General features: G+C 31.9%; 1 protein-coding gene across 6 annotated transcripts in view; it reads left to right on the plus strand.

Annotated features, from left to right (window-relative positions):
• LOC118191423 (GDP-fucose protein O-fucosyltransferase 3-like) overlaps nucleotides 1-26924 on the plus strand; it is a 143799-nt gene that overhangs the window by 16188 nt on the left and 100687 nt on the right. For 5 of the 6 annotated variants that reach the window (XR_015039684.1, XM_035362240.2, XM_035362233.2 and 2 more), the window contains exons 4-5: nucleotides 14090-14215; nucleotides 17165-17442. Coding sequence is in view for 5 of the 6 variants with exons in the window: in XM_035362240.2 (XP_035218131.1) it covers nucleotides 14090-14215; nucleotides 17165-17442 (404 nt within the window). In the remaining variant the exon portion in view is untranslated. The remainder of the gene's footprint in view (nucleotides 1-14089; nucleotides 14216-17164; nucleotides 17443-26924) is intronic. The other variant, XM_035362250.2, reaches the window with a different exon arrangement.

The following is a 26924-nucleotide window of genomic DNA, read 5'->3' on the forward strand; positions in this document are numbered from 1 at the left end:
ACTCGCCCGAGTTTCCAACGTAATGAAGGCATATTATCTTCTTTAATGATAACCAAGTCATTTAGACGAATATTTCTGCTAGGCTGTCTCCATTTGCTACACTGCTGTAGTTGGCACAGGTACTCTTTAGACCACCACTTCCAAAACTCTTGGAACATCTGCTGTGTTAGTTGCCATCTTTGCAATGGAGACACTCGTACTTCGGTTAAATCTTGTTCCGGAACAACTGTTAAAGAAGTCCCTATAATAAAGTGTCCAGGAGTCAAAGCTGTCAAATCATTGGGATCACTGGAGACCAGTGTTATTGGCCTCGAATTTAAGCATGCTTCAATTTGTGACTCTTCATAAGTCAAAATTTGAGTTCCAACACATTTCTTTAGATGCAGCTTCATAGATCTAACAGCTGCCTCCCATATACCACCATGATGTGGAGCAGCTGGCGGGTTGAATATCCACCTTATGTTTTCATTTGCTAACCACCTTTGAAATTCTGAGGTTGACTGGGCAGATGAAACTGCTTCCTTGAGGATTTTATTTGAACCTATAAAATTAGTTCCACAATCACTTCTTATTTCTTGAGGTTTTCCTCTCCTCGAAGCAAATCGTTTTAGAGCAGCTAGGAATGCTTCACTTGATAAGTTGCTAGCAATCTCTAAATGGATAGCCTTTGTAGCTAAACAAACGAAAATACAGATATAACATTTAATTGGTCTTATACCTCTTCCCCTTTTCATTTTCACAGAAAATGGGCCGGCATAATCAACGCCAACCTTTGAAAAGGTTCTACTTGGAATCACTCTACTTGCAGGTAGTTCTCCCATTAATTGAATAGATGTTACTGCTCGTACTCTGCAACATTTTATGCATTTCCAAATGCATTTTTTAATTTCATTCTTTGCACTTATTATCCAGTATTTCTGTCTTATTGCGGATAACATTAAATGCAACCCTCTGTGTAAATGTTTTTCGTGATAATGCTGTATTATTAATTTTGTGAAGTGATTATTATTTGGCAATATAATGGGATGTTTACTTTCTTTGGTAATTTATGCGTTTCTTAATCTACCTCCTACTCTTAAAATTTTGTTTTCATCTAGAAATGGATTAAGTGAAATGATTTTGCTTTTAGTTTTAATCGGTTGTTCTGTCTTTAAAGCCTTAATTTCTTCTGAAAATTCATTAAGTTGAATATTTCTTATAATAAATTCTGAAGCCTTCCATAACTCATAGGCGGTAAGCACACCAGATTGCTTTTCACGAGCGGATTTACAGTTGTTCACGAAGCGCAGAACATAAGCCATTATTCCCAGTACTTTGGTTAAATTTCCGTACAGTTCAAGATTTAGTAACGGTTCTGTAGATTCCACAAGTGTTTTCAAAGTAACACATTTACGTTCTTCACTAACATTTTGCAAGTCAGCTTTGGTATTCATTTCGTTTATGTGATGTCAAATATCTACTTCTGAAAGCCAGGGTGGCCCAGAAAACCAATCACTATCATTAATTAGAGCTTCAGCATCCATCCCCCTCGTAAGTTTATCAGCAGGGTTTGTCTTCCCACTGCAAAAGAACCAGTTGTTTAAAATTGTTTTCTCCTTGATTTCTACCACACGATTTCTAACAAATTGTTCCCACTCGTTGGCAGATCCCTTGATCCAGTGAATGCAAATTTGGGAATAAGTCCAGTAAAATATATTTCCCTTATCCAACTGCGGAAATATTGATTGCAAATACGAACCTAATCTTGCAGAAATTAATGTTCCCAAAAGTTCAAGCCTAGGGAGTGTTACCCTTTTTAATGGAGCCAAACGGGATTTCGACACTATGAAACTTGTTTTACATTTATTTTTCTTCTTAAATCTAAAATATGCTACGGCACCATAACACTTGGGACTGGCATCAGAAAATATGTGAACTTCTATAAACTTCCAACACATATCACTGAAGTACTGTCTTGGAATTTCGAAAAACTTTATTTTTTCAACTTCCTTTAACCATTCCTGAAATATGAATTCTGTATCAAAGGGAACATTTTTGTCCCATTGAATACCCTTTTCCCACATAGTTTGCATTAAGAGTTTAATTCGAACAGTAAATGGATTCATAATTCCTAAGGGATCAAAGAGCATACCACATGCTGCTAAAATGATGCGTTTAGTTACTTTGAGATTTTGTAACTTCTCAAACTGAGATACATCTATTTTCAAATTATCATTGACATTGTCCCAGATAAGACCTAAAACTTTCAACGGTACCAACGGTACCAAAGAGTCTTCAGATGTTTCACGAGAGTCAATTCCATTAAGTTTCCATAGTTCATTCAGCTCAGGTGAGTTTGAAACCCATCTACGTAAATTCATACTGGCCTCACTAAGAATGAAAATCGTGTCCTTGCTTAAATGTAAGGCCTTTGCTACATTAACTGTCCCAGAAATTAAATCATCTACGTAAAGCTCTTTTAACATACTGCATGCCTCTTTGTAGGCATCTTCATACTTTTTTAAATGCAGTCTTACTGTGGCTGTTAATAAATAAGGTGAGCACTTGACCCCGAAAGGAACTCTATTGTGTTGGAGAACTTGTAATTTGGGATTACTGTCATTGAGATTTGATCCTTCTTCATATATCCACAAAAACCTTAAAAAATCCCTATCTTCTTTAGCTAAGCCTACCTCTAAAAATGAACACTGAATGTCGGCACAAAACGCAGTTGAATGTACCCTGAATTTAATGATAATCTTTAGCAAATCAGGATTTAAATTAGGTCCACTTTCCAAACAATCATGTGATAAATTTCCCTTACTTTTAGAAGAAGCGTCAAAAACTATTCGAACCTTTGTAGAATCCTTCTGCTCGCGCACTACCGCGTGATGAGGCATGTAATACCCCGTTTTCAAACTACTATTTAAATACGTATCTACCCGTTCCACTATACCATCTCTCAAGTGTTCATTAATTATCTCATTATATTTTAAATATAGCTCGCTATTTTTTTTAAACTTATTATTTAAAAATTGTAAATGCTGTTTCGCGATTTCATAATTGTTATTTAAACCTTCAACACCCTCTTTCCACAATAATCGAGTTTCATACCTTTTATTCTTGTAAGTTGTATTTCGTTCAAATGACTCTAAAATTTCTTTATCTGTTAGAGATATTTCTTTATCCAAACTTATCCCAATTGCTTCTAATTCCCATAATTTTTTAACTCTTTCATAATCTAAGTCCTCATTTACAACGGTTATATGATTAACTCTTGTGTCCTTACAATTTGATCCTTCGTCCTTGCCTTGAATCACAAAACCGAAAGTGCTTTCTGTTGCGACTAATTTTTTACAAATCTTCACGTTTCGTTCTAAAATTTCCCAAATATAATCCGAACCTATTAATACTTGAATTTCGTCACTCATACCAGCATCTGCTAATTCTATTCCCTTCTCAAACGCCATCTTTCGTATCCACCGAGAAGGAACTTTTACTTGCCCTAGTGTTATAGAATCAATGACTATTGCGTTAATTTTTATCTTTTTACTGGGATGTCTTACATTTTGCAATACGATTTCTACGATATCATACAAGTGCTCTTTTGCATCTTTGCATCCAAATGTGAAAATAATAAGCGCTTCTTTATTAATAATTTTCAACCCCAGTGAATCAACCACTTCTCGTAAGATGAATGACTTTGTTGACCCTGAATCTAGCATACAACATAATACCTTTTCATTCCCCCCTTTACACCTAACTGTTGCCGAAAGCGTCTGTAAAAGAACGGAAGTCAGTAGTTTAATTTTGTTTTTATTTTCATTACATAAGAGCGAAAGAGAAGCTTCAGGGATTGGCGTTTGTTTTGTCTGATTGGAAGTATCCGTCTCTAAACCTTTCGATGCGGCGTCACATATTAACGAATTATGTAAACCTTGGACATTGCACAGTCTGCATTTTTCATCTTTATGAGCACAGAAACGCCTTGGATGCCCTTTCGAAAAGCAAATGAAACATAAACCTCAATCCATTAATGCCTTTCGGCGAGCCTTTAAATCAAGTGCGCAATCATGATTCATATGACAAGCAGATAAACAAAATATGCAGACATTTTGATTCTCTTTCTTAGGCGGGGTAGAGAACTTTCGACTTGGATTAAAATGTGATTTTTGAAAGTATTTAGAGGGAGTTTCACTTTGACTAGTTAATACCGAAGCACCTTGCTTATTTGTACTGTAATCATTTCTTTTAGAATGCATGTAAGATTTATTTTGATAACCTTGATGGGAACTTTTGTTTCATATTGATGTTTCATTTACATCAAAATTCTTAGAACGCGCTAACATCATTGATGTTTCCCTACATTCCACTTCCGTTTTCAAGAACGCTAGTAGTTCATTAACATCAAAATTTTGTTTATCACTTCTTTTCCTAGTGAATTCTAGAGTTAAATTCTCGGGTATTAACTTTAACAAAATAGGGGATAATAAATGTCCATAAGAACCACTAGTAACATTTAAAGAATTTAAATTCCTTATTTGTTTTTCTATATCGTCATAAAGCTTCCTCAAATAAGCCGTATTTCCAGGATATTTTACAGGTTCTAAACTCAACAATTTATTCATATGCGCATTAATTAGCAGGTCATCTCTGCCGAAATGGTTTTTTAGTATATCAACAGCCACCGTATAGTTTTCACTAGTAAATGTTAATCCACTAATAGCATTTAAAGCTAAGCCTCCCAAAAGCGATTTTAAATAACAAAACTTGTCAACCAAACTGAGACTTTCATTTTGGTGAATGGAATTACTAAACTGATTCCAGAATTCAAGCCAAGAACAAGGATCACCGTTAATATTTTGTAATCGTTAATTTTGGCAATTTTAAAGTATTAACTTCACAAGTTTTCAACTTCGGAGATATAGTTTCCTCACTAGAATTTCTAGTTTCAACTTTACATGCGTTTTTTCTTAATTTTTCCTGAATTTTACATTTAAAACTTATAATTCTTTCCTGATATTCCTGCGCGGAAATTACTTCCGTTTCCAACTCCTGTTCCGTAATTATAAGTTTTTCAATCTCAGAATCGTATTGTTTCAACAACTGCGATTTTTCAAGTAACATTTCGAGTAATTCTTTTAATTTCTCATCCGTGGTTTCACCCTCTTCTAACATTGCAGAATCTATTTTACTCATCAACTTAGTAGTTAAGCTACGCGTCACCATACGCTACTTCTTTGCCTTATTCATCGCCTCCATTTTACCATTAGATTCTATCAACTATAATAATCACCAAGATTTTTATTCAACAATTCTATTCAAAACTGGAAAAATGAAAAAGGGCCTACCTCGAATTTCTTCGCGTTAAATCCTGGCTTTTCAGTCATGAACTCACTAATTTTCTTCGTCCATTCTTCATCTCCACAAATCAAGTCCGGTGTCACCAAAAAAAAAAAAAAAAAAAAGTACGTATCCAAATGATCAAGAAGGTTGTTGATGCGTGTTCCTTGATCTATTGCACCAAGATATTTTACTGTACATTTATTTACAATTTATTTACAAGTCGTATGCCACCTGGCATGTTTACAAGCGTTATGCCTCCTGGCATGTACATGATAGACATATTCTGCCACCTGGATGTGAATTGATACATCATACTAGTTTTCTGCCACCTGACAGATACGATGCAATTACCTCAGTTAGCGGTAATATGCCCGACATTTTGGCGTGTCCGCTTCCCTTACGTTCTGTAACGCAACTAACTTTTTATGCGGTGCGCTCTCTGGGCACAAATCACCGCAATCGCCGAGGAGGCCAAAACAATATCTTTAGAATTTCCGATACACAGTTCCGCGCACTGGAGATAAAAAGGTTTCTTCCCCCCCCAGTAGAGTGTTGCCATTGCTCACTTTGAAATCCTTGAGTTTGTGAATCACAAATTTGTTAAAGTTTTACAAAATATGAAATAGATAATAAAACAAATTACAATTTTCAAATTTGGGCATCCACATGCCCATATTCACAGTAGGATTACGCCATTCAAAATTTGATAGCTCTATGTACCGTTGTTTTATCACAATGTGAGAAATATAGATACATTTATGTAGATTTTTTGTTATTTAATTTCTTCAAATATAATGCAGGTTTCTAACATTTGGTGGTAACAGTTTGAAAAGTGAAACAGACATTTATAGCGAACCAATGCAAAATCGCAAAACGAAAACAATAGTCATTCAGGGACAAAGCCCCATTGGACTAAAAATATAAATAAATATAAAATGTTTTAGATTTTAAATTACGTTCAAAGGGGCATTTTTTAACATTTTGTCTGTTACCTTGATTTATTAAATATCACATTCTTTGCACTTAAATCATAAAATTCAGTTCAAAAGCAATATCGCAAAATAGTTTTAAATCGAGCACATCTTTAGAATTTCCAACATAGGGTCTCGCACACTTTAGATAAAAATGTTTTTTCTGTACAATGTTGCCATTTGCTTGCTTTGAAATCATTGAGTTTGTTAATCGAAAATTTGTTAACATTTTACAAAATATGAAATTGATAAAAAAAACAAATTCCAAATTTCAAATTTGGGCTTCCACATGCCCATATTGGTAGTAGGATTATGGAATACATAATTCAATGGCTCTATGTACCATTGTTTTATCACAATGCAAGAAATATACACACATTTATGCAGATTTTTCATTATTTAGTTTCTTCAAATAATGCAGGTCTCTAACGTTTGGTGGCAACAGTTTGAAAAGTGAAACGGGCATTTATAGTGATTCAAGGTAAATTGCAAAACAAAAACATTAGTCCTTCTGAGTGGACTATAGGAAAAAAAAAAAAAAAAAAAAAAATCTGAAATGCAAACACACTACATTTTTACTTCTATCCTTCATCTGTTGTGTTTTTATTTTTATATTTACGTTGTCTTTTATTCCTCCACTTTTAACTTTTTGTTAATCCCACTGCTGTAGCTGATTCTATTTAAAGTGGCACAATTTCAAATTTTTCTTTATTAAGAAAAATTGGTACTCTCTTATGTACACCCTTCTTCCAGTTGACCACTAATTTTTTGCCAAACGGATACATGAAAAGCAACCTCAATTTTCAAGAACTCAGTAAAAGAGCAATCAGTAAACTTAAAAGTCAAGAAATATCCTTAATAACACACTTTTTTGGAGAAATTCATATTCAACTTTTCTGCACTGTTCTCCCCAAGTGCATATTGCTTAAGAAAAAATGAGTGACTTCCAAAATTTGATATCATCCACTGTCCAAACTTGGCATTTCATCCACTGTTGTTCTACCCATGTACACAGCAGTCTTTTTTTTTTTTTTTTGGCTAAATAAACATCATTGCATTGCCATAAAATTTTATCATTTACGAAGTACAACTTCAGGAAATGCAAATTTTTGCATTCTCTTTTGTTGGGAAAATGCCATATTTCTAAAGAAGTTGAATGCCTTCTTTTTCATCAGCCAGCAAAATTCACAGTCCTAGTACAATCCGTTGCAAGGAAAAAAAAATTCTCAATAAAAAACAAATATTTAATGTGGCCATCCAAATTTGATGGCTTTTCTCATCCATCAAATTTGGATGACTTTGTGTGCATATGGCTGTTTGCCATATAATTACATTTTGGCAGCATTGTGGGTTGCAACATAGTGTGTTGCCTTATGAGTATTTTTTTTGAAAAGAATGCAGATCATCAGAAGAAAAAAAAAAAAAAAAAAAAAAAAACTGAAACCTTTCAGATTTTATATTTTGGCCAATTGATAATAAAACAAACTCCAAATTTGGGCTTCCAGATGCCCATATTCGAGAGGAAGGAGGAGTACGTTATTCAAAATTTGATGTCTTTAAATACCGTTGGTTCTTACAATGCGAGAAACATACACACATTTATGCAGATTCTTCACTATTTAATTTCTTTAAATGTAATGCAGAGCTCTAATATTTGGTGGCAACAGTTTGAAAAGTGAAACGCCGTTTATAGTGAATTTATGCAAAATGCCAAAATGAAATAAATAGCCCCTTTGGGCTAAAAAAAAAAAAACACCAAAAATTTTACTACAATAGCCTTATAAAGACTTATAAAGGAAAGTGAGTGGCATGGGAATATAATTGGTACTTACAAGTTATCCAATCGACCAAGAAACTGCCACCAAGCAATGTGATTTATTGCCACTTATGGATAAGCATGACTTAATAACATGCTCATAATATCTGCATTTTTGTTTGTAACTCTGACTGATTTTCTGTAAACTACATTTTGTTTTTATGAACAAAAATATAAATTAATTAATATTGCTATGTAGTTTCTTCCATACTGAAAAAACAAATGCTTAAAATTTGGGACCTGCTATCTACAGAATAGGAAGCAGTGGATTATTTTCAATGTTATGGGATCCTAATATATATATATATATATATGTAAATCTGAAAGCTTTCAGATTTCATAATTATGCCTAAATGGGCATTTTTTTTTCATTTATAGACGTATCCATGTTTCAAGAACATTTGGGCTAGTGCCACCATTGGGCTAAAAATATTTAAAAACAGCATAGCTTTAGAATTTCGAATAGACATTTTCACACAGTGGTGATAAAAATGTTTTAATCCTTACAGTACTGCCACTGCTTTGAAATTGTTGAGTTTTTAAGAAAAAATTCATTAAATTATTACAAAATATGAGTGATTCAGACATTTGAAGTGATTCGACACAAAATGCTGGTTTGAGACTAATAGTCCTTTTGAGCTAAAAAAGTATGCATTAATGAGTATGATATGGTTGGCTGAATATGGTTAACAAAACATTAATAGATTAGAGCAATTACCTGTGGGAAGTTTATACTGATAGCATTCTGAACAGAGCTTTCAGTTAAATTGAATCATTACTGATATATAGTACCACTGATGTAGTGAAAGGCAAAAAGTTAAAAATAGTTAAATATGTCATTTTTTTAAAATCATTTGTTATGCTTCACTGTGATTATTTTATCACAGCGGTGCCCAACCTTGTGCTGCCAATCGTTTTGTATGTGCTCATCAGCCCGATTAGGTACTATTATGAACAAAAAATATTTAAAAAATAACCATTCATTTATATTTCTTAATTGTTAAAATACAGTAAGCATTTATAATCATAAGAGATATCTTACAAGACTTTATAAAATAATTGATTGCTGACTGATGATAGCGAACATGGAACATTATTGCTTCATTCCGATGTTAGATGGCTCAGCAGGGGAAAAGTATTTCAACGATTTGTAGAACTTCTTTCGCCAATAAAGCAGTTTTTGGAATCCAGAAATGAAAGTTATATAGAATTGGATGATAATAATTGGTTATCCGATCTGTATTTTCTCATGGGCAGAACAGCTAAACTGAACAAACTGAATGAAAATCTCCAGGGAACAGTAAAATGCTTTTTTTCAATTGACTGGGACTATAACTGCTTTTCAGATAAAGTTAAATTTGTGGATAAATCAGATGGAAGAAAACAATTTCATCCATTTTCAGAATTTACCAAACCATATTAATAACCACAAGGCAACTGAAACAGAGAAATACTCGGAAAACCTAAATGCACTAAATTTTGAACTCCGCTTCTCTGATTTCCATAAAGTTCAACCAATATTATTATTCATCTCAAACCCATTTGCGAAAATTAATATTTCAGACGTATCACATAAGACTGGAAATCTGTTTAACATAAATGGTGATGTTTTGGAAATGTGCTCGCGATAGGCCGAAATGTACTCGCAAGAGGCCAAAGGTTGTGCACCACGATAATCAACTGAATTTAAATATGGACACGCTTGAAAAAATATAGTTAACCTAAATATATATATTTATTTGTGGCCAAAATTAACATTTTTTACAATTAGCAATCTTTATGCTTTCTTTATAATGTTTATCAATCTTATATTGTTTTTCATACTTTTAGAGGTATGTCTAAAACTTTGTTTTCAAGAATAAGACTATAATATAAGACTTTGTTTTTAAGAACAAGGCTATAGATTTTATGAGACTGTGTATATCTTATGTTTTGCTTATTGAATAGGTATACACTTTATATTTTGTTTATTGGATAGGTATAGATTTTATGTATTGCTTATTGTGCATTGTTTTTACTTTTTCTTCTTTTCCATTTGCAAATTGCTGCATCGTTTAATACTGTGAAAATATAGAAAAGCTTTCTTAATATTTATTTATTGCTAACTGCTACTTTTTTCTCTTCCTCCCCCACTTGAACAAGCAGGTATTTAATTTATTTATTTAATGTTTTATATTCATTTTTATCTTCATTGATGGTTGAAATTTGCTTTATTTTTTTCTTTTAGGCTGCTTCAGTTTTACTAGAAATCAATTCCCTTCCCCTTTTTTAATTTAATGATGGCATGAAATGCAATATATAGCATTTTGATTTAATTTCTAAATTGTATGTGACTTGTCTTTTAGAGTTACATAAGATGTAAATTGTTTGTAAAAATAGCTCATGGAATCAACTCATCCAGTATATGGCCGTATTGTAAGTAATATTGACAGCTACTCCATGGGGTGTTAATTTTTGAGATGATTAATTCTTTTTGTGTATTCTAAGGATGTGTGTGTAATACAAGACATCTAATTTTTTTCATGTGACTAATTCTTTTTGTGTATTATAAAAATATATGTACAGCACCATCCTGTCAGGTTTTTTTTTTTTTTTTTTTTTTTGTGTGTGTGTGTGTGTGTGAATTTTAAGAATGTATGCATGGCATATAATTTTTTTTGTGTATCTGTTCTAAGAATATGAACAGTACATGGCATCTAATTTTTTTACTAATACTTTTTATGTATTCTAAGGATTATGTACAGTACATGGTATCTAAGTTTTTAATGTAATTAATACTTTTTTGTGTGTTCTAAATATGTATGAGCAGTACATCACATATAATTTTTTGATGTGACTGATGCCTTTTTTGTATTCTAAGGATGTATCTGCAGTACATGGTTTCTAATTTTTTTATGTGGTGAATACTTTTGGTGTAATATAAAGATAAAAATGTATTTTTTCACAAAATAAGTGTATATTTATTTTTATATATTTCAGTATCTAGTCTATAACTGCAGTCCAAGAATTTTTTTTAAGCTCTCAAAGAAACAGCTCATTTTTTCAGAAACATTTTTGATGTTAACAACGAATGGATTTCATCAACAATGAAGAACTCAAGTGTAGCCTGTTAATTTTGAGAATGAAACCAGAAAGAACTGTTAGTTACTGACTGACTGAATCATATAGAATCTGGCAATTGTCAGCTGAAATTAAGAGCCAATGTTTACTTTCATCAAACCATAAAAATATTAAATACTTAGTATTGAGTTGAAACTATATATCAATTCCTTAGGCTAAGTAAAATAAAATGACATATATGCATTGGCTCTGTTATTTATTTTGTGTATGAAAAGGTTAATACACAAATATGTATGCAAATGCATTTGAACTGGTGTGTATATAACAGGTACTTTCAAATTATTTACCTTCCCCCTTGAAAAGTTTCCAACTCATTGCCAACTTTGTGAATTGGTGAAAAACTTTTGCTTGACTACATTTATGCCTAATATATGCTGTTCTATTCATAAGTTGTGATGTTCTACTGTGCCAAAATATATTCTTTGCTGCTGTTTTAAAACTGTCAGCACCTAAACCTTAGTCTGCATACTAGGGGGGACCTCAGCACTACCATTCTAAAAATTATTGCAATAATGTATGGCACTTAACAGCCTGCAACCCAGAAAAATATGCAAACAGATGCAAAACAGTTGGAAAACAAATCTACTGTCATGAGCACAAGCTCTTTAGGTAGTTATATGCTCAGATGACATGGACTCAGAAGTGGAAATAGAACTGGAAATGAATATCCCTAAATATCTTTTACCCCAGAGAAAACAAAAAAAGCAGCACAAAGAAAGCAAACTTTCATAATGGCTATTCTGTTTTTGTGGAACTATCGTAGATTAAACAAGAATCTTGCTAATAAAAGAGTTAACTGGCAAACATCCTTTCTGCTTTGCAGCACAAGAAGCAATTTTGAAACCCAACCAACAGGTTAAGTTTCAGAAGTATTGTTTTGATAGGAGGAATAAGGTTTTTACTGACCATGTCAGTGGCAGTGTAGGTCTACTTACTTACTACCAGACTTCACTATTTGTCAAGCATCCTTCATCTCTCTGCTTGTCTCCAAGCTGTTACAGTTCAAGTTAATATTGATGTCAGTTATGGCATCAGTTATGAAATGCTTAAGAATTGTTAACTCATTGGTTGCCCTTCTGTCTCTGTATAGCCAAGCATGAAAGGAGCATATTTTTCTCAGTTCATGGAAGAAAGCTGAGTCACTTCCATTGTTAAGACAGAGAAAGACCCAAAGAGTCTCTTAAACTATCAACCTGTCACACTTACAAGCTGTCTTCGCAGATTATTTGAAAAAATGGTAAACTTCTGCCTAGTCTGCTACTTGGAAGGGGGGGACAATGTCATCTCAACTCATCAGAGAGGGTTTTCACGAAGGAAGAAACATCTATTACATGCTGTTTTTGGAAACCACCATTTGTAAAGCCTTTATGAAAGAAACCATCTAGTTTCTCTCTTCTTTGGCAAGGAAAAAGCTTATGACAGGGTATGGTGGTATGACATTCTAAGTGATCTTCACCCCTATGGTTTGCGTGGCAGTCTGCCAATATTTATCCAGATTTTTTTTATGGCGAGGACTATCCAGATAATAATTGACTCTGAGCTATCACATGGGTTTGTCAAAAAGAGGGTGTGTCCCAAAGTTCTGTACTTAATGTAATACTTTTTAGTTTAAATATTGAATATAGTCATTGATATTAAATCCTTTACTGCTGGATACCTTATCATGTCAGTTCAAAAGGGGGCGAGCTGGCAAATATGACAGAAAGTCTGCACTTCATATTTTTAATCGACTTTTTCCTTATAGTAATATCAAAAGGTCATCAAGCAAAAGGTCTTGAACAAGTGGCCGCAACTATGGGATGTTAATTCTGCTAAATAATAAGTTGTGAAGCACCAAGCATAAAATAGGATATTAGGAGGCTACTAGGAACTGGTGGGAGGAAGTAATTTTAACTCGTCTTAGAATTGGTCACTTTTTTCTTTTCTTTTCACCATTGATGGAACAGCTGGCCCACTGGGTTAGGTGCTTTCTCAATTTACTTATAATCATCTTTTAAAAGCCAAGAGTGAACAACTGTAATGCTGTAACTGTAAGGCTTGATCATCATTTTTTAATTGAGTGCTCATATCTTGACAGTCTTTAAGTGAAGCATTTTAGCAACTTACCTGAAAGAGACAGGTCTTCATTATTCAATTTGATTTAACTTTGAAGTTGTTCCTTGGTATTTTGGTACTGTGCATTTTAATGTTTCTCTTATTTATTGATGTTATTCTTATTTGACTTCTGAAATCATCTGAATTTTATTTATATTTCATCTCAGCTTTTATAGTTTTATTACCTCATTTGATTTTGTAAATCTACTGAGGTTTTAAATTTGTGTTTGGAAAGATTTAACAAAGATCTGGAGCACATATATAATATTTCTGTTATGCCCTAAAAAATCCACAACCACCACCACCATCTGCAGTCTTTGGAAAGATCTATGAGAAATGTATTTGCTCATATCTCACATTCTGCTTGAGCTATTTTTACAACTTAAGCATTGATGAATTGAGAAAATGGTAATTAATATAAGAACCAAGCATAGAATATGCAAAACAAGCAAATCCTAAAAGCAACAAATATATAAATAACTAAATAAATAAATACATAATACTACAGTAATGCAATAAAAAAGGATTTAAATATTTACAGATGTATGCAACAATATTTTATGGAAGGTTCATTGCTGGGTTGTCTTCTGTATGGGGCATTCTGTATCAACTAATAATTCTTGTCATTTTCTAAATTTTAGCAAATATAGTGTTTCATATTAACATTTTTTATTTTTTATGCAATTTTAAATTTTATTTTCATTGTCTGTTTTTTATTCTATATATATTTTTTCTTTTTAAGTGAAAAGGCTATTTATTGCAGGGTTTTCTTTTTTATGGAAGTGATTTTAAACCAACTGATCTTCCTCTTCCTCGGAAGCCATATCACGACTGGGCTTTATTACATGAAGAATCACCAAAGAATAATTTCTTGTTTTCTGTGGAAAAGGTGAATAGTTAATTAATGAATATGTTGCATGCCAGGATATATTACTACCATCACTTACTTAGCATAGGTTTGGATTAAATATGGTTTATTAATGCAACATATTTTTATTGATTTTGAGATGAAATTTACATGCCTTTTCCAAGGAATATTTTACAATGCTTTTGTCTAAATGAGTCTTTGCTAAAAGAAGAAGAAAAAACCAACAGTTTTGTAATATTTTTTTGTATAAAATTTCCACCAGAAGATGCAAATGAGGCTTTAATAGCCAAGTAATTACTTAGCTAAAATCACAAATAGCTGGCTGACATTGATCTTTGGACACATCAATCAACAGCAAGTATATGAGTATGATGGTGTCAAATTACCTTAGAATATATTGTTAATAGTGAAAAGAATTTACAAAAGTTTAAAAAATATTTCACATGTTAAATGTTTACTATATGTAAAAACTTATCAACTTCAATTCAGATCTTTAAAGAAGCATAAAATTCAATAAATGATAGCTAATGTGCTGAGGCACTATAAGGCAAAATGTGAAGGAAAGGAAGATTAAAAAGTATTCATTTTTATATAGGCTTTGTTTTGCTTTTTTTAAATGTTTTATAAATAGTTAAAGAGAAACTTTAATATAAAAAGTGATTTTGATGAATATTTAGATCATTATAAAAATTTCTGCCATCATATTAAATAGAGTTTCTTTATCAAATTATTTTAGCAGTTATATATATTACATTCTTTTGTCTGTTAAAACTAGACTGTAAAGTAAACTTTGACTTCTTCATGTTCTGTTTGGTTTTTAAAATTTCTATTTGTAGCTCCCTAAAACATTTTATAGTTTTGTATGAGAAATAAAATATTATTTGAGCTTTTTCTTACATGTAATGTAGCTAAAATTATTTGACATTTGTTTTGTTTCAAGCGGATTTGCTCACATGAGATGCATATGATTAACATGTAATGTAGCTAAAATTATTTGACATTTGTTTTGTTTCAAGCGGATTTGCTCACATGAGATGCATATGATTAATGCTATAAAAGGTAATTGCAAATAAATCAACACTTGGACATCTTCTGCTTTTACAATAGTTAATGAAGAGACTGAATAAATGAGTTGTCAGAATTTGTATTGCAAGTGGGTCATTCTGTGTATTTGAATGCTCTCGACATGACTATTTTTATAGTGACATTGTCATGAAGTGGTAGTCATATAACAATTTATGTATTATTGTAAAGATCCAGTATTTGATCTAATAGGTCTTATAAGTTAGTAAATTAGTTCAAGCAAAGTCTCAAATGTGTTGTAAATAAAATTATCAGACAGCTTTATAATCTGCTACAAATGACATGTATCTCACCAGAAGAGAGAGCCAAAGTAGGTTCATTGGAAGCTGATTGCATTTGACTGTTATGTCATCTGCTACTTGGAAGTTATTGGTCACACTTGCTAATACTTGTCATTGTTTGGAACAGTGTAATCAATAGCATCATTGGACTATATATCTGTAGAAGATTCTTTGGAGCAGTTAGTCATGGCTGTATAGTTTGAAATTTTAACAGAAATGCTTTTCAAATGGCTTTGTTGGGTGTGTGTGTGTGATGCATTGAGAGTGAAATTTGGAGTATAATAACACAGTCGTCTGGAGCTGAGTTGCTTTTGATATTTTGGTCTTTGTTACTCAATTTTAATCACTAAATTCTTAATATACCCAGATATTTTTGATAACAGCATCATTCCCTCAGATTCTGGAAATATTTTCTTAGTGTTCCCTTCCCTTGAAAATGGAGAAAATTGCATGAAAACTCTTGTGTTGATTAATAGGGTTCTCACATCTAGCCATATGTGATGCTATAGGACAATTTTCCAAGAAACAAGTTTCTCCGAGTATTGGTTTAAATGAAAAGTTTCAAACCAAAACATTTGCATTCTGCGATGTTTTGTGGTACATACCCAGGATATTTTATGCTGGTGAAAAAGTTTCACTGAACAGTTCTGTCTCGCACAAGAAGTGAAAGGACAGATTGTACTTCTGGAGGCCTTTGCATAAGCCAGGCAATCAGATTTACCAGCAGCAAAAATTCCTAAATTTTTCTGTTGATGCACAGTTGAAGGTAGCTAATAGATTTGATAGCGGTTCAAGTAAGATATTAGCTTCATCTGAAAACTTTCAGTTGGAGGAGCTTTACTAGCCTAGAGCATAGTCAATACTTTAATTCACTGAACATGTTTGGGAAATGTTGGAGTTTTAATAGCATGAAAATTATATTCATTCAATTATTATATATTAACTAATTATTATATATTATTATTATCTTTACTTTGTTACAGAAAGAATAAAAGTTGATTCATGCAGTAATTTATCAGAGTAAGAGTAATTTATCAGAGTTAAGAGGAAAACCTTTTTCTGAATGATAATAGCTGCAGTAGCAGCGTAAAGGATCTCTAGTTTTTTTATTAATTAAAGTGCATTAACCATATGAAATATTATGAAAATTCTTTATTAAGCAGTGACATATTTAAATAAAAAGCTTTGTTTCAAATTATGTATAATTCAGAAACGGCTTATATGAAGAAATGTTCTAAATTAAAAAATATAATGGATGTGTAATAATTTATAGCTGTATACACTCTTTTGATGAAGAACCTTGAAAGAACATACAAAAATAATGCTTACAGTTTTTTTTGCATTGAAAATAATTTGCTATGGAAGGAAAATTACCCAGGTTTGCATCTTTTGTTTATTTGGGGGCATTAATATATGTCATCATCATGAAATATTACAATTTAACACTGTAAAATATTTATTGAAGATTCTGTTAAAGCAATTTATAATGTATGATATTATATTTAATACAATATGCATAGCTCTTTTGGTAAAAGTATGAATAGTTAGCATCTTAATTTTATTAGATATGTGCAATTGAACCATTAGTCATGCAGTTCTCTTGTAGGTGATGAAATTGTTCAACCACACTGCAACTTTTCGTAGGGAATCAGATCTTCCACTCACCTTGCAGTATTTAGAAAGTGTGGAGTCTTTAAAGTCAAAGAAATTTTTTGTGCCTACTTCTGTTAAAAATGCAAAAGGTAAAGAATTAGCTCCTGTTGTCTATGTACAGTCAGACTGCAATACACCTTCGGAACGGGATTCCTACGTGGAAGAACTTTCTAAGCATATCCCTGTTGATTCTTATGGAAAATGTTTACATAATAAGGAGTTGCCACCTGAGTAAGTTATTTCTATATTTGCTGTTTCTTCTATCATGCGACTTCCCAGGATAAGTTTTCTCAAATTTTGATATTTAGCTCATAAAACTTTGATATTTAAGCGCAAGCTCTTCAGAAGCTGAAATGAAGGTAAATAAATCAGTGGAAAGTTTATGGCACTTTTAATGAGATAAAAACTGGGTTTGACTTGAGTAATAATAATTACATTTACAAAAGTTTAAAAAATAAGTGAGTGAAAGCATGATTTTCGTAACATTTTTTGGTACTTTCTGATTATCTGCACTTCAGCAGAAATGTTGCAAAAAAGTATTTGTGAAATAAAGCAATGTGTCACTGAAATAGTTATGTGGTAAGCATGTCTGTTTTGGCCTTTGCATAATACTGAATTGCACAGATGCCATGTTTATGCAATTCATTGATTTTTTTAAGTGAAAACAGATTGCTGTATACATGGGAAGAACAACCGCACAAAAAAAAAAAAAAAAAAAAAAAAAAGGATTTTTTAGAAATGTGTTTTATTAGTGATGTTTTTTTGCTTTTCAAGTTTTATTTATTGATTTTGTTGTATTGAATTCTTAGTGTGTTGCAAATTTGAAAATGGCTGTTGCCTTTTGCGCACTAGCTTGGCGAAAAATTAGTTGCCTATGAATTCGCAAATGCTCTGCAAAGTTGGCAATGAGTTTGAAACTTTTTGGTGGGAATTTAGATAATCAGAAAGTATCCATTTTTCATCAGTGACCTCTTTCAATTTTATAAAATATTTTGCAACCCCCTGTTTTGTAAAAGCTTAATTGTTAGAGATTATTCTAGGTTGGAACATGGTACATGGGTAACAAATATTGTTTTATATAATAGAACATAAATAAACTTTTGACATTGCCATATTTTCCAATTATTGGATGTAATTTAACATAGTCCTTGATTAGTCTGTGTAAACCTAAGTAGTAATTATTGGTATAACCATTCAATATCAGGAGCATAAATAATGCATACTGCACATTCAGTTAGCTTGTACACTTCATTAGATATGGATAATTATTTATTTACATTTATAGACATTGTTCTTTTAGATAGTTCTAAGTTCCATTCTGAATGGATATGTTTTTTTCAAATAAAATGGGCTGCTGATTTTACTTTCCATCATAATATTAGCTACTAACTTCCAACAGCTAATGACAACATTAGAAATTTTGTGAGTCATTGATTGGTGATCTAAAGAATTTTCTAAAAAAAATGTAGCTTCATTGATGATATATTCTAGTTGCAAATTATTTATATGCCTTGTAAAATTATGTTATGTCAAGAGGAATATTACTTCAGAAGTTACTCTTTCTGTAATATCTGAGCATTTCATCTGACACTGGTTTTTGGATTAAAATATTGTTGCAATCCTTGTAAGAAAATTTGTACAGTACAAATTTTCTTACAAGGAAATCTGGACGAAGTCTGAAATGACTTCCGACGAAGTCTGAAATCCGGACTCGTCGGGACTTCGGCGATTCTGGATTTGGGATTTTTCCGGATATTAGATCAACAATTTAAATCTATAATTAAGATGGCAATCTATAAGTAAGATGGCATGTAGAAAATATAAAATTAAAAATGTGAAATCGTGATTTATGAAATAATGAAGTATTTATGATCTAAAGGGTATCAAAATTTACAAAAAAGATTAATATTTATTTGTTTACCTTATTAAACATTTCTTTCAATGTAAGTTACTTAAGTTGCTTTATTTATTTATTTTTTTTTGCTAATACTTTCTCTTTAATTCTGTAGACTGGCATAATCTCTTGTTTAGTTATATTGTTGAAGTCCTGTAACTGCTGTGTCGAAAATTCCAACTAACTTGTGAATTGAAATTTTTTCGTTTTTAGTAACTTCTCTGTCACTTTCTTCACTATCAGTAGTGATATTTTCTGGATCTAGAACCATACTGCAGATTTCACCATTCATTAATTTATTGATGATTGAGAAGCATTGCCATCACAATGAAAACCTTCTTTTATATCATCTTTATTTATTACCACTTCACCACATTTCTTTACAAAATCTGTTAATTGGAAAATTTCACCTTTCTTTTTGCAATATCTGAAAACTTTTAAAACTTGCAGCTATCATCATCAAATTTAGTTGTCGTTCACTATACATATTTGGCTATGCATCATGAGCTTGGCGACTAATGACAAGTTGTTATGTTAAATTTTATCTTATGTTATGTTATTTTCTTCCTTTACGTTCATACAGGTTCATAGATTTAGAGTTAATAAGGACAACAGCACTCGATGAAGTATCTAAACACACTTTATTGGCCAGTGTTCTCAGGACAGCTCTAAAATCTCATTTTTACAGTTCTCGAAGAACTACTATAGACATGCTGTAGCAATCAGCAACACAGCCTTCAGGCAATCAGGCTATAATGGTGAAGACAGCTTCACAGCAAAGTACCAGAGTACAGCACCCGACTCTGCACGGTTGTTCTTGGAACACCACGTACTCTCAAGACTCTCCACACTACAACTCGCGATGCACTTGACGATACAACTCGGAGTACAGCTCCTCAGTTCAGTCATTCTCAGAGCTCAACACACTCTCTCGACGATGCACTAACTGCGATACACTAAGAGACTTTCGGTGCACTTGATGACGACCAACTCCGCACTCACTGACAGACTGTCAACTCGATCGAGTCCGCACAGACTAACTAACTCTCTGGACTGTCAATAACTGACTTTCCACATACCAGCAGGGTTTACATAGCTTTTGGCTTGTGTTCAAGAACATTCTGGGCTAAACCGGGAAGAATTCGTTCCAGAAGGTTCTCCATCTGTCTATGGCACATTGCCAATTTTGTCGTCAAACAGGCGATTTCTCACCAAATGTGGCAACCCTGCATAGCCTTGTTATTTTCTGGCAACCCTAAACCTGCTTTGCAGGGAAGCTATCTTACCCGCACCTGGACATTTCATAACACTTGCTTCTATCGTGCACTGAGACAATTAAGCCTGAATTGTATTAGTTTACTTATTTATTATACTTTTGTCTATTTCTTGCACATGCTTAAGGCTTACCAGAGTTTTGAATAAATAAATTTCCACATATACTTAAGCTAGATATCTTATGGCCTGAATGCAGTCTCTGTGGGTCATAAATTCTCGGCCTGGTGTGGCCATATGAGCCCTGGCGCTGGTTCTGGGTTTATGTGAATAAAAATTCAGTTATTCTTAATTCAAATAGCTCTAAATATAATCTTTGGGTCTGTGAGTATCATCAACAAACTCTATTTTTAGCATATGGAAAGAAAATTTTGTTAAATTTTTCCTCGTCAACACTTTTTAGCACATCTAACTTAAATCTGTAAACATCGCCAAGCGTAATGTCAACATAAAAGGTTACCATACTACTTTATTATTCAATTACTAACATAAAAAAATGTTTAGGCATCGCTACATGAGTCATTACTCAAGTTATCTTGTTGTCATGTATTGATAAACATGCGGTGAGGAAAGGAAAGTATAATAAATAACGATTCGCCAGGTTGGCGTCAGATAACGATGTATCTGTGTGGAATGTTTCGGTTTGAAATGTGTGCCAAGCAGATATGCAACAACAGAGCCAAATTACTGATTGTACATATTTATGCTAAAATGTTTGTTTTTTCAATAATAAGGTATTTTGTAATCAAGGTAATCAAATGCACATGCGTAAAGCCTACGAGAAAAACCTTGTTGGTGGTTTTGAGGTCCGGATTTTAGATCATTCCGGATATTGGATGTCCAGATTTTAGATTTTGTACTGTATTTGTATAGGTCCTAATGACATGATAAAATTCGAGAAGGAAGAATATGTAAAAAATAAATTACCGAGAGATAGCCTGAAACCACATAGAAAGACAACAAGAGCCTGAAAACTTTTTGTTATGCGACAGCAAAAGAACGGTGTTATTTATAAAGATAAAAATTTTAATTTTTTATAAAAAAAAATATTAAAATGCTGGTGGGATCTTGAATAATTTGTATGCTATCTTTACATTTATTCCATGTCAAATTATGCTCACTTCATTAGTAAATGGTAGAAGAATGTATTTAAAAGTTTTTTTTTTTTTTTTTCTCTAAATATATTTTGAGTAGAAGGCTGTAATGTGAATCATTTTATTATGTCGTACAGTTTTCCCCAACAGTACTCTTTGGAACTATGGTGTTCCTTAAAAAATCTTGAAACTCGGGTTACATAACAATAAAACATTGTTTGCTTTTGTATGTATTTAACACAATTTAAAAGAACTCTTAAAAGAAATTTAAAGAGAAGATATAAAACAAATTAATTTAAATTGTGCTTGTATTAAATTTAGTAATGCAGCATGACACCAGCTGGCTTGCATTGCCAATGAAATGTATGCATAATGCATTTCTGTTAGTGTTTGTGTTCTGTGAACAGAAGTAAAGAAGTAATTTAGTGTCTGTTTATTAAAGTGTTATTTTTCTTAGTACTTTTCTATTTTATCTTCTTGTTGAAACTGTTAAGTAAATATAAAATTTTTGCTCAGTGTAACATTTTAAGTGCTAACTGTACAATAAGTGTACCATTTTTATTGATCATAAAAAGTTAATAAAGACATCCTGACTTTACAAACTTTTGCTTTATGAACTTCCACAATTTCAGATTTATTCTCATAGAGTGGAATATGTTCAGAATCGAAATGAAAATAAACAAATGAGTGTGCACAGTGTCATACTGCATCTTATTTATGAAGAAAGAAAAAAAAAAAAAAACCTGTTCAGACAAGCTTTATATACTTAAGAAAAAAACTTCAGAAATCGGTGTTGTTAGCCCATCTATCCTCACCTCGTTCACATTCCTTAAAGATAGTAGTCCAAGTTACATACAGCTTAGTAAAGATTCTTTATTTATTTATAATTACTTTAATTTATAATACATTGTATTAAAATTAAAAATGTATTTTTTATTTGTTTTAATATTTTTAATTATCCATTTAATAATATTTCCAACTCTTATTGTTAAAAGATACATGTAGCAAATCTAGTAACATTCTATGAATAAATTCATGGTACAAATGGTTGTTCAGAACATAATTTTTTCATGATATGGAGATTATCTGTATTATAAAATTTTGCTACAATGGAGATATAGCAAAAAAGTAAATTTTATTTGCTATTTCATGATCTCATTTCTACCTGTAAAAAGGAAGATATTGAAGTTATTAAAAACTAAACTATTTTACTTCTTTTATTTTTTATTTAATTTAGTTAGTTTTATGCATGATGTTTTGTAACATGAAAAACTGAAAAAGGTTTCTTTTATATGTATGATATAAAAATTGAAATAAACATTTATTTTTATTTCTCTAGTATCTCTGATTTTCTTAATAATAATTAAAAACTAAATTTACTATACTGTTCTTTCAAAATTTCAGAATTGTTTCCCTAAACATGAATTGTTTCCCTAAACATTTTGACCAACAAACTTATCTCAGGTAGCCTTAGTATAGCCTCAGTATCTTAGGTAGCTTAGTAATTGTAATCTAGATTATGAAACTCAGGTTATTGTTGGCAGTGTTTGCATACTTAGGATGGTTTTGTTATATGATCTGGAATTTTAGTGCTGTCTGAAAAGATCATTTTAATACCAGCATTTCCAGAATGCCAGGTTGAGACCTGGCACCGTGTCACGAAAGCAAAATGCCACGTTGCAGATAAAAATTACCAAAATCACTAACCTTACATATTACAGTAACATGAAACTATATTATAATTTATCATTATATGATGTTTTAGTTATTTAATGTCTTCATAGATGGCCCGTGACACTGAAACTTATTAATTTATTTCTTTGTTTAGTTCCTAGTTTAATGTTATCTGCGGCACTACCAAAACTTGATAAGGCTTGACTGAAGTATGGCAGCACAATAAATTTTTAACTTGGTTGATATTTTTACATCATTCATATTTTTACATCATTGATATTAACTGGAAAAAATGTGTAAGATAGGACAGCAATGGTGCTCATGGCAATGGCAAGTGTCCTTGAATGTGTATGATTACGTTGCAGCATATGCTGAGAAGCCTCGGCCATTAAAAAAAATATGCTATTCCTTATGCAAACTGCTATGCAGGAGTTTTTATACTCTCCTGCATAGCAGCTTGCAAAATAGCACTCCTGCATAGCAGTTTATAAAATTTATAAATTTTATATAACATCTTTCTTAGAATTCTTGGTTATTAAGTGCAATATGTAAACAAGACTTTGAGAAATTAGATAAATTTTTATTTAAAGCTTTTAAACCAACAGCTAAAGATGGCATATTCAAATTTAAACATTGTATTAGTGATGTTAATGAGTTGATGAAGTTGTTTTACATTTGTGACATTTTCTTATTTTAAAAATAAATTTTTCATTCCAAGGTAACTGTATTTAAAGGGCAAGAAAAGATGGAAGCTACAATGAAAAAACTCAGTTTGTGGACCCTTCTTGTAAAAGGAGGAAATCATAATGCTTTTATGAAGCTAACAAAAGAGCAAAGATAATACAATATCAGTTCCATGCCCAATGGAAATTTCATTTGCTATCAGTGAACATCTGATAGAATTACAGACAAATCTCAAAGAATATTTTTCTTCAATTCGTAGGACCAATCATAGATAAGAAACCCTTTCAGAATTAATACATAATCAGAAAAGGAATTATTGGATTTGGATATTCCATCCATAATTGAACTGTTTTGTGTCACAGCACTTAATAAGACAGCTTTGACAGAACACCATTGATAGTTTTGGCAAGTTTAGTTGTGCTGTCATCAAGTATCAGTTTTTGCTACAAAAGGCAGTTAAGTTTTTAATGCTTCTCATTACAACTTACAAACGTGAAACAGCTTTCTCGATACTGGGAGAAAAAAAAAAAATTAGTTAGATATTTCAATGAGATTTAAGAGTAAAATTGTCATCTTTTTTCTGTAGAGATGAAAGTTCTAGTTAATGAGAAGCAGCATCACATTCCACATTAAAACTTTTTAATTGACTTACATTTTTGTATGTATTTTTGTTATTGTCACAATAAAGGAGAAATACTTAAGTATTAGAATTTGTTTAATTTACCATTAAGCTATAAACATTTTTACTGGCTCATGAAGAAGAAATTTGAGAAACCCTGATTCATACCAGTATCTGATCATCAATCATTGCTAATCGTATGAATTCATGCACCAAACATATGTGCACATATAACATATGTGTATATGTGTGATAGTTTCTTTCAACAAGACAGTGTTTCATGCTATACATTTGAGTTCTTTATATACATTCCAGAAATATGCTGACATTTTCATATTTTTCTTATGTGCAAAACTGCTTGTTTTTTCCGTTTCCAAGAAAGTGATATATACAGTCAAAAGTCGTTAATTCGGACACCCATAATCCAGAATGATCTATAATCCGGACTTCAAAGCTACAAACTTTCTGCGCATGCGTCGCGCAGAATGTAAGACCTTTACGGCTGCAAATATGCTTGTGCGCATGTGCAAAATACATTTACGAGTGCACGTTTAATGTATAACGGACGGTATAAGCTAAGCTAAAATTATCTAATTATCTATTTCAGTTAATGTTGCAGATTGCGTTGTTCCTTAATCTTCGAATTGGATGCGGCTTATTATTTTTTGCAGACTGTTAGAGCAATTTTATAAAAGTAAGCTTGAACTTTCGATTATGTCAAATAAAATTTCTGATATATATTTACTAATATGTAAAGGATATACAAATCGAAAGTATGTTTCGAAGTCCATTGAACAAAAAGTGGAATTGCTGCAATAAATGGATAAAGGCATATCCTTTGTTTATCTAAACTTTGTTTATCTTTAACACCGCAGCGCGCAATGAATTGGAAGTTGATCTGTCAACACTATCCTTATCTTCAGGGCAGATGTTTTTATTTTACAGTCAAAAGTCGTTAATTCGGACACCCATAATCCGGAATGATCTATAATCCGGACCTCAAAGCTACAAACTTTCTGCGCATGCGTAGCGTTGACGCATGCGCATAAGACCTTTACCGCTGCGAATTTGCGTGTGCGCGTGCGCAAAATACGTTTACGAATGCGCGTTTAATGTATAACGGACGGGATAAGCTAAGCTAAAATTATCTAATTATCTATTTCATTTAATGTTGCAGATTGCGTTGTTCCTTAATGTTCGAGTTGGATCCGGATTATTATTTTTTGAAGACTGTTAGAGCAATTTTATAAAAGTAAGCTTGAACTTTCGATTATGTCAAATAGAATTTCCAACATATATTTACTAATATGTAAAGGATATACAAAGCGAAAGTATCTTTTGGAGTCCATTAAACAAAAAATGGATAAAGGCATATTCTTTGTTTATCTAAACTTAAACGTTTGTTTATCTAAACTTTGTTTATCTTTAACGCTGCGGCGGCGTGTAATGAATTGGAAGTTGATTTGTCAGCACTATCCTTATCTTAAGAGCAGATGTTTTTATTTTATTTGGCTTATAATTGCTTACTCAATGTAGTATTTCATCTCCATGTACTCCGTCTTTGATATGATTTAAATCAAATGCCTCGTCATTATAATTCGCTTCCGATAGCGAAGAAAGTGACATAGGTTATTGAAAACGAAAAAATTTCGATTGACAAATTAGTCGTTATTCTCGACACAGCAATTATAGGACTTGAACAGCAGAACTTCGTAACTGAACAAGAAATTATGTCTGTTTATAGAATTAAAGAGAATGTATTATCCAAAAAAAAAAAAAAAAAAAAAAAAAAAAAAACGAAGCAACTGAAACAACTTACATTGAAAGAAATGTTTAATAAAGTAAACAAATAAATATTAAGCTTTTTTTTTTTGTAAATTTTGATACCCTTTAGATCATAATTGTTCTTTATTTCGTAAATTACGGTTTCATATTTTTACTTTTATAATTTCTGCATGCCATTTAACCAGATTTAAACTGATGATCTATAATCCGGAAAAATCGATAATCCGGAATCGCCGAAGTCCCGACGAGTCCGGATTAACGACTTTTGACTGTATTTGGTTTATAATTCCTTACTAAATGTAGTATTTCATCTCGATGTACTCCGTCTTTGATATGATTTAAATCAAATTCCTCGTCATTATAATTCGCTTCCGAATAGCGAAGAAAGTGACAGAGGTTATTGAAAACGAAAAAATTTCGATTGACAAATTAGTTGGTAGACACAGCAATTATAGGACTTGAACAGCGGAACTTTGTAACGGAACAAGAAATTATGTCTGTTTATAGAATTAAAGAGAAAGTATTATCACATAAAAAACGAAGCAACTTAAACAACTAACATTGAAAGAAATGTTTAATAAAGTAAAATAAATATTAAGCTTTTTTTTGTAAATTTTGATGCCCTTTAGATCGTAATTGTTCTTTATTTCATAAATTACGGTTTCATATTTTTAATTTTATAATTTCTGCA

This window comes from Stegodyphus dumicola, chromosome 2, assembly GCF_044657685.1.
Source record: "Stegodyphus dumicola isolate Sdum_Otavi_A_Nest chromosome 2, ASM4465768v1".
In the NCBI taxonomy this organism is placed as follows: Eukaryota; Metazoa; Arthropoda; class Arachnida; order Araneae; family Eresidae; genus Stegodyphus; species Stegodyphus dumicola.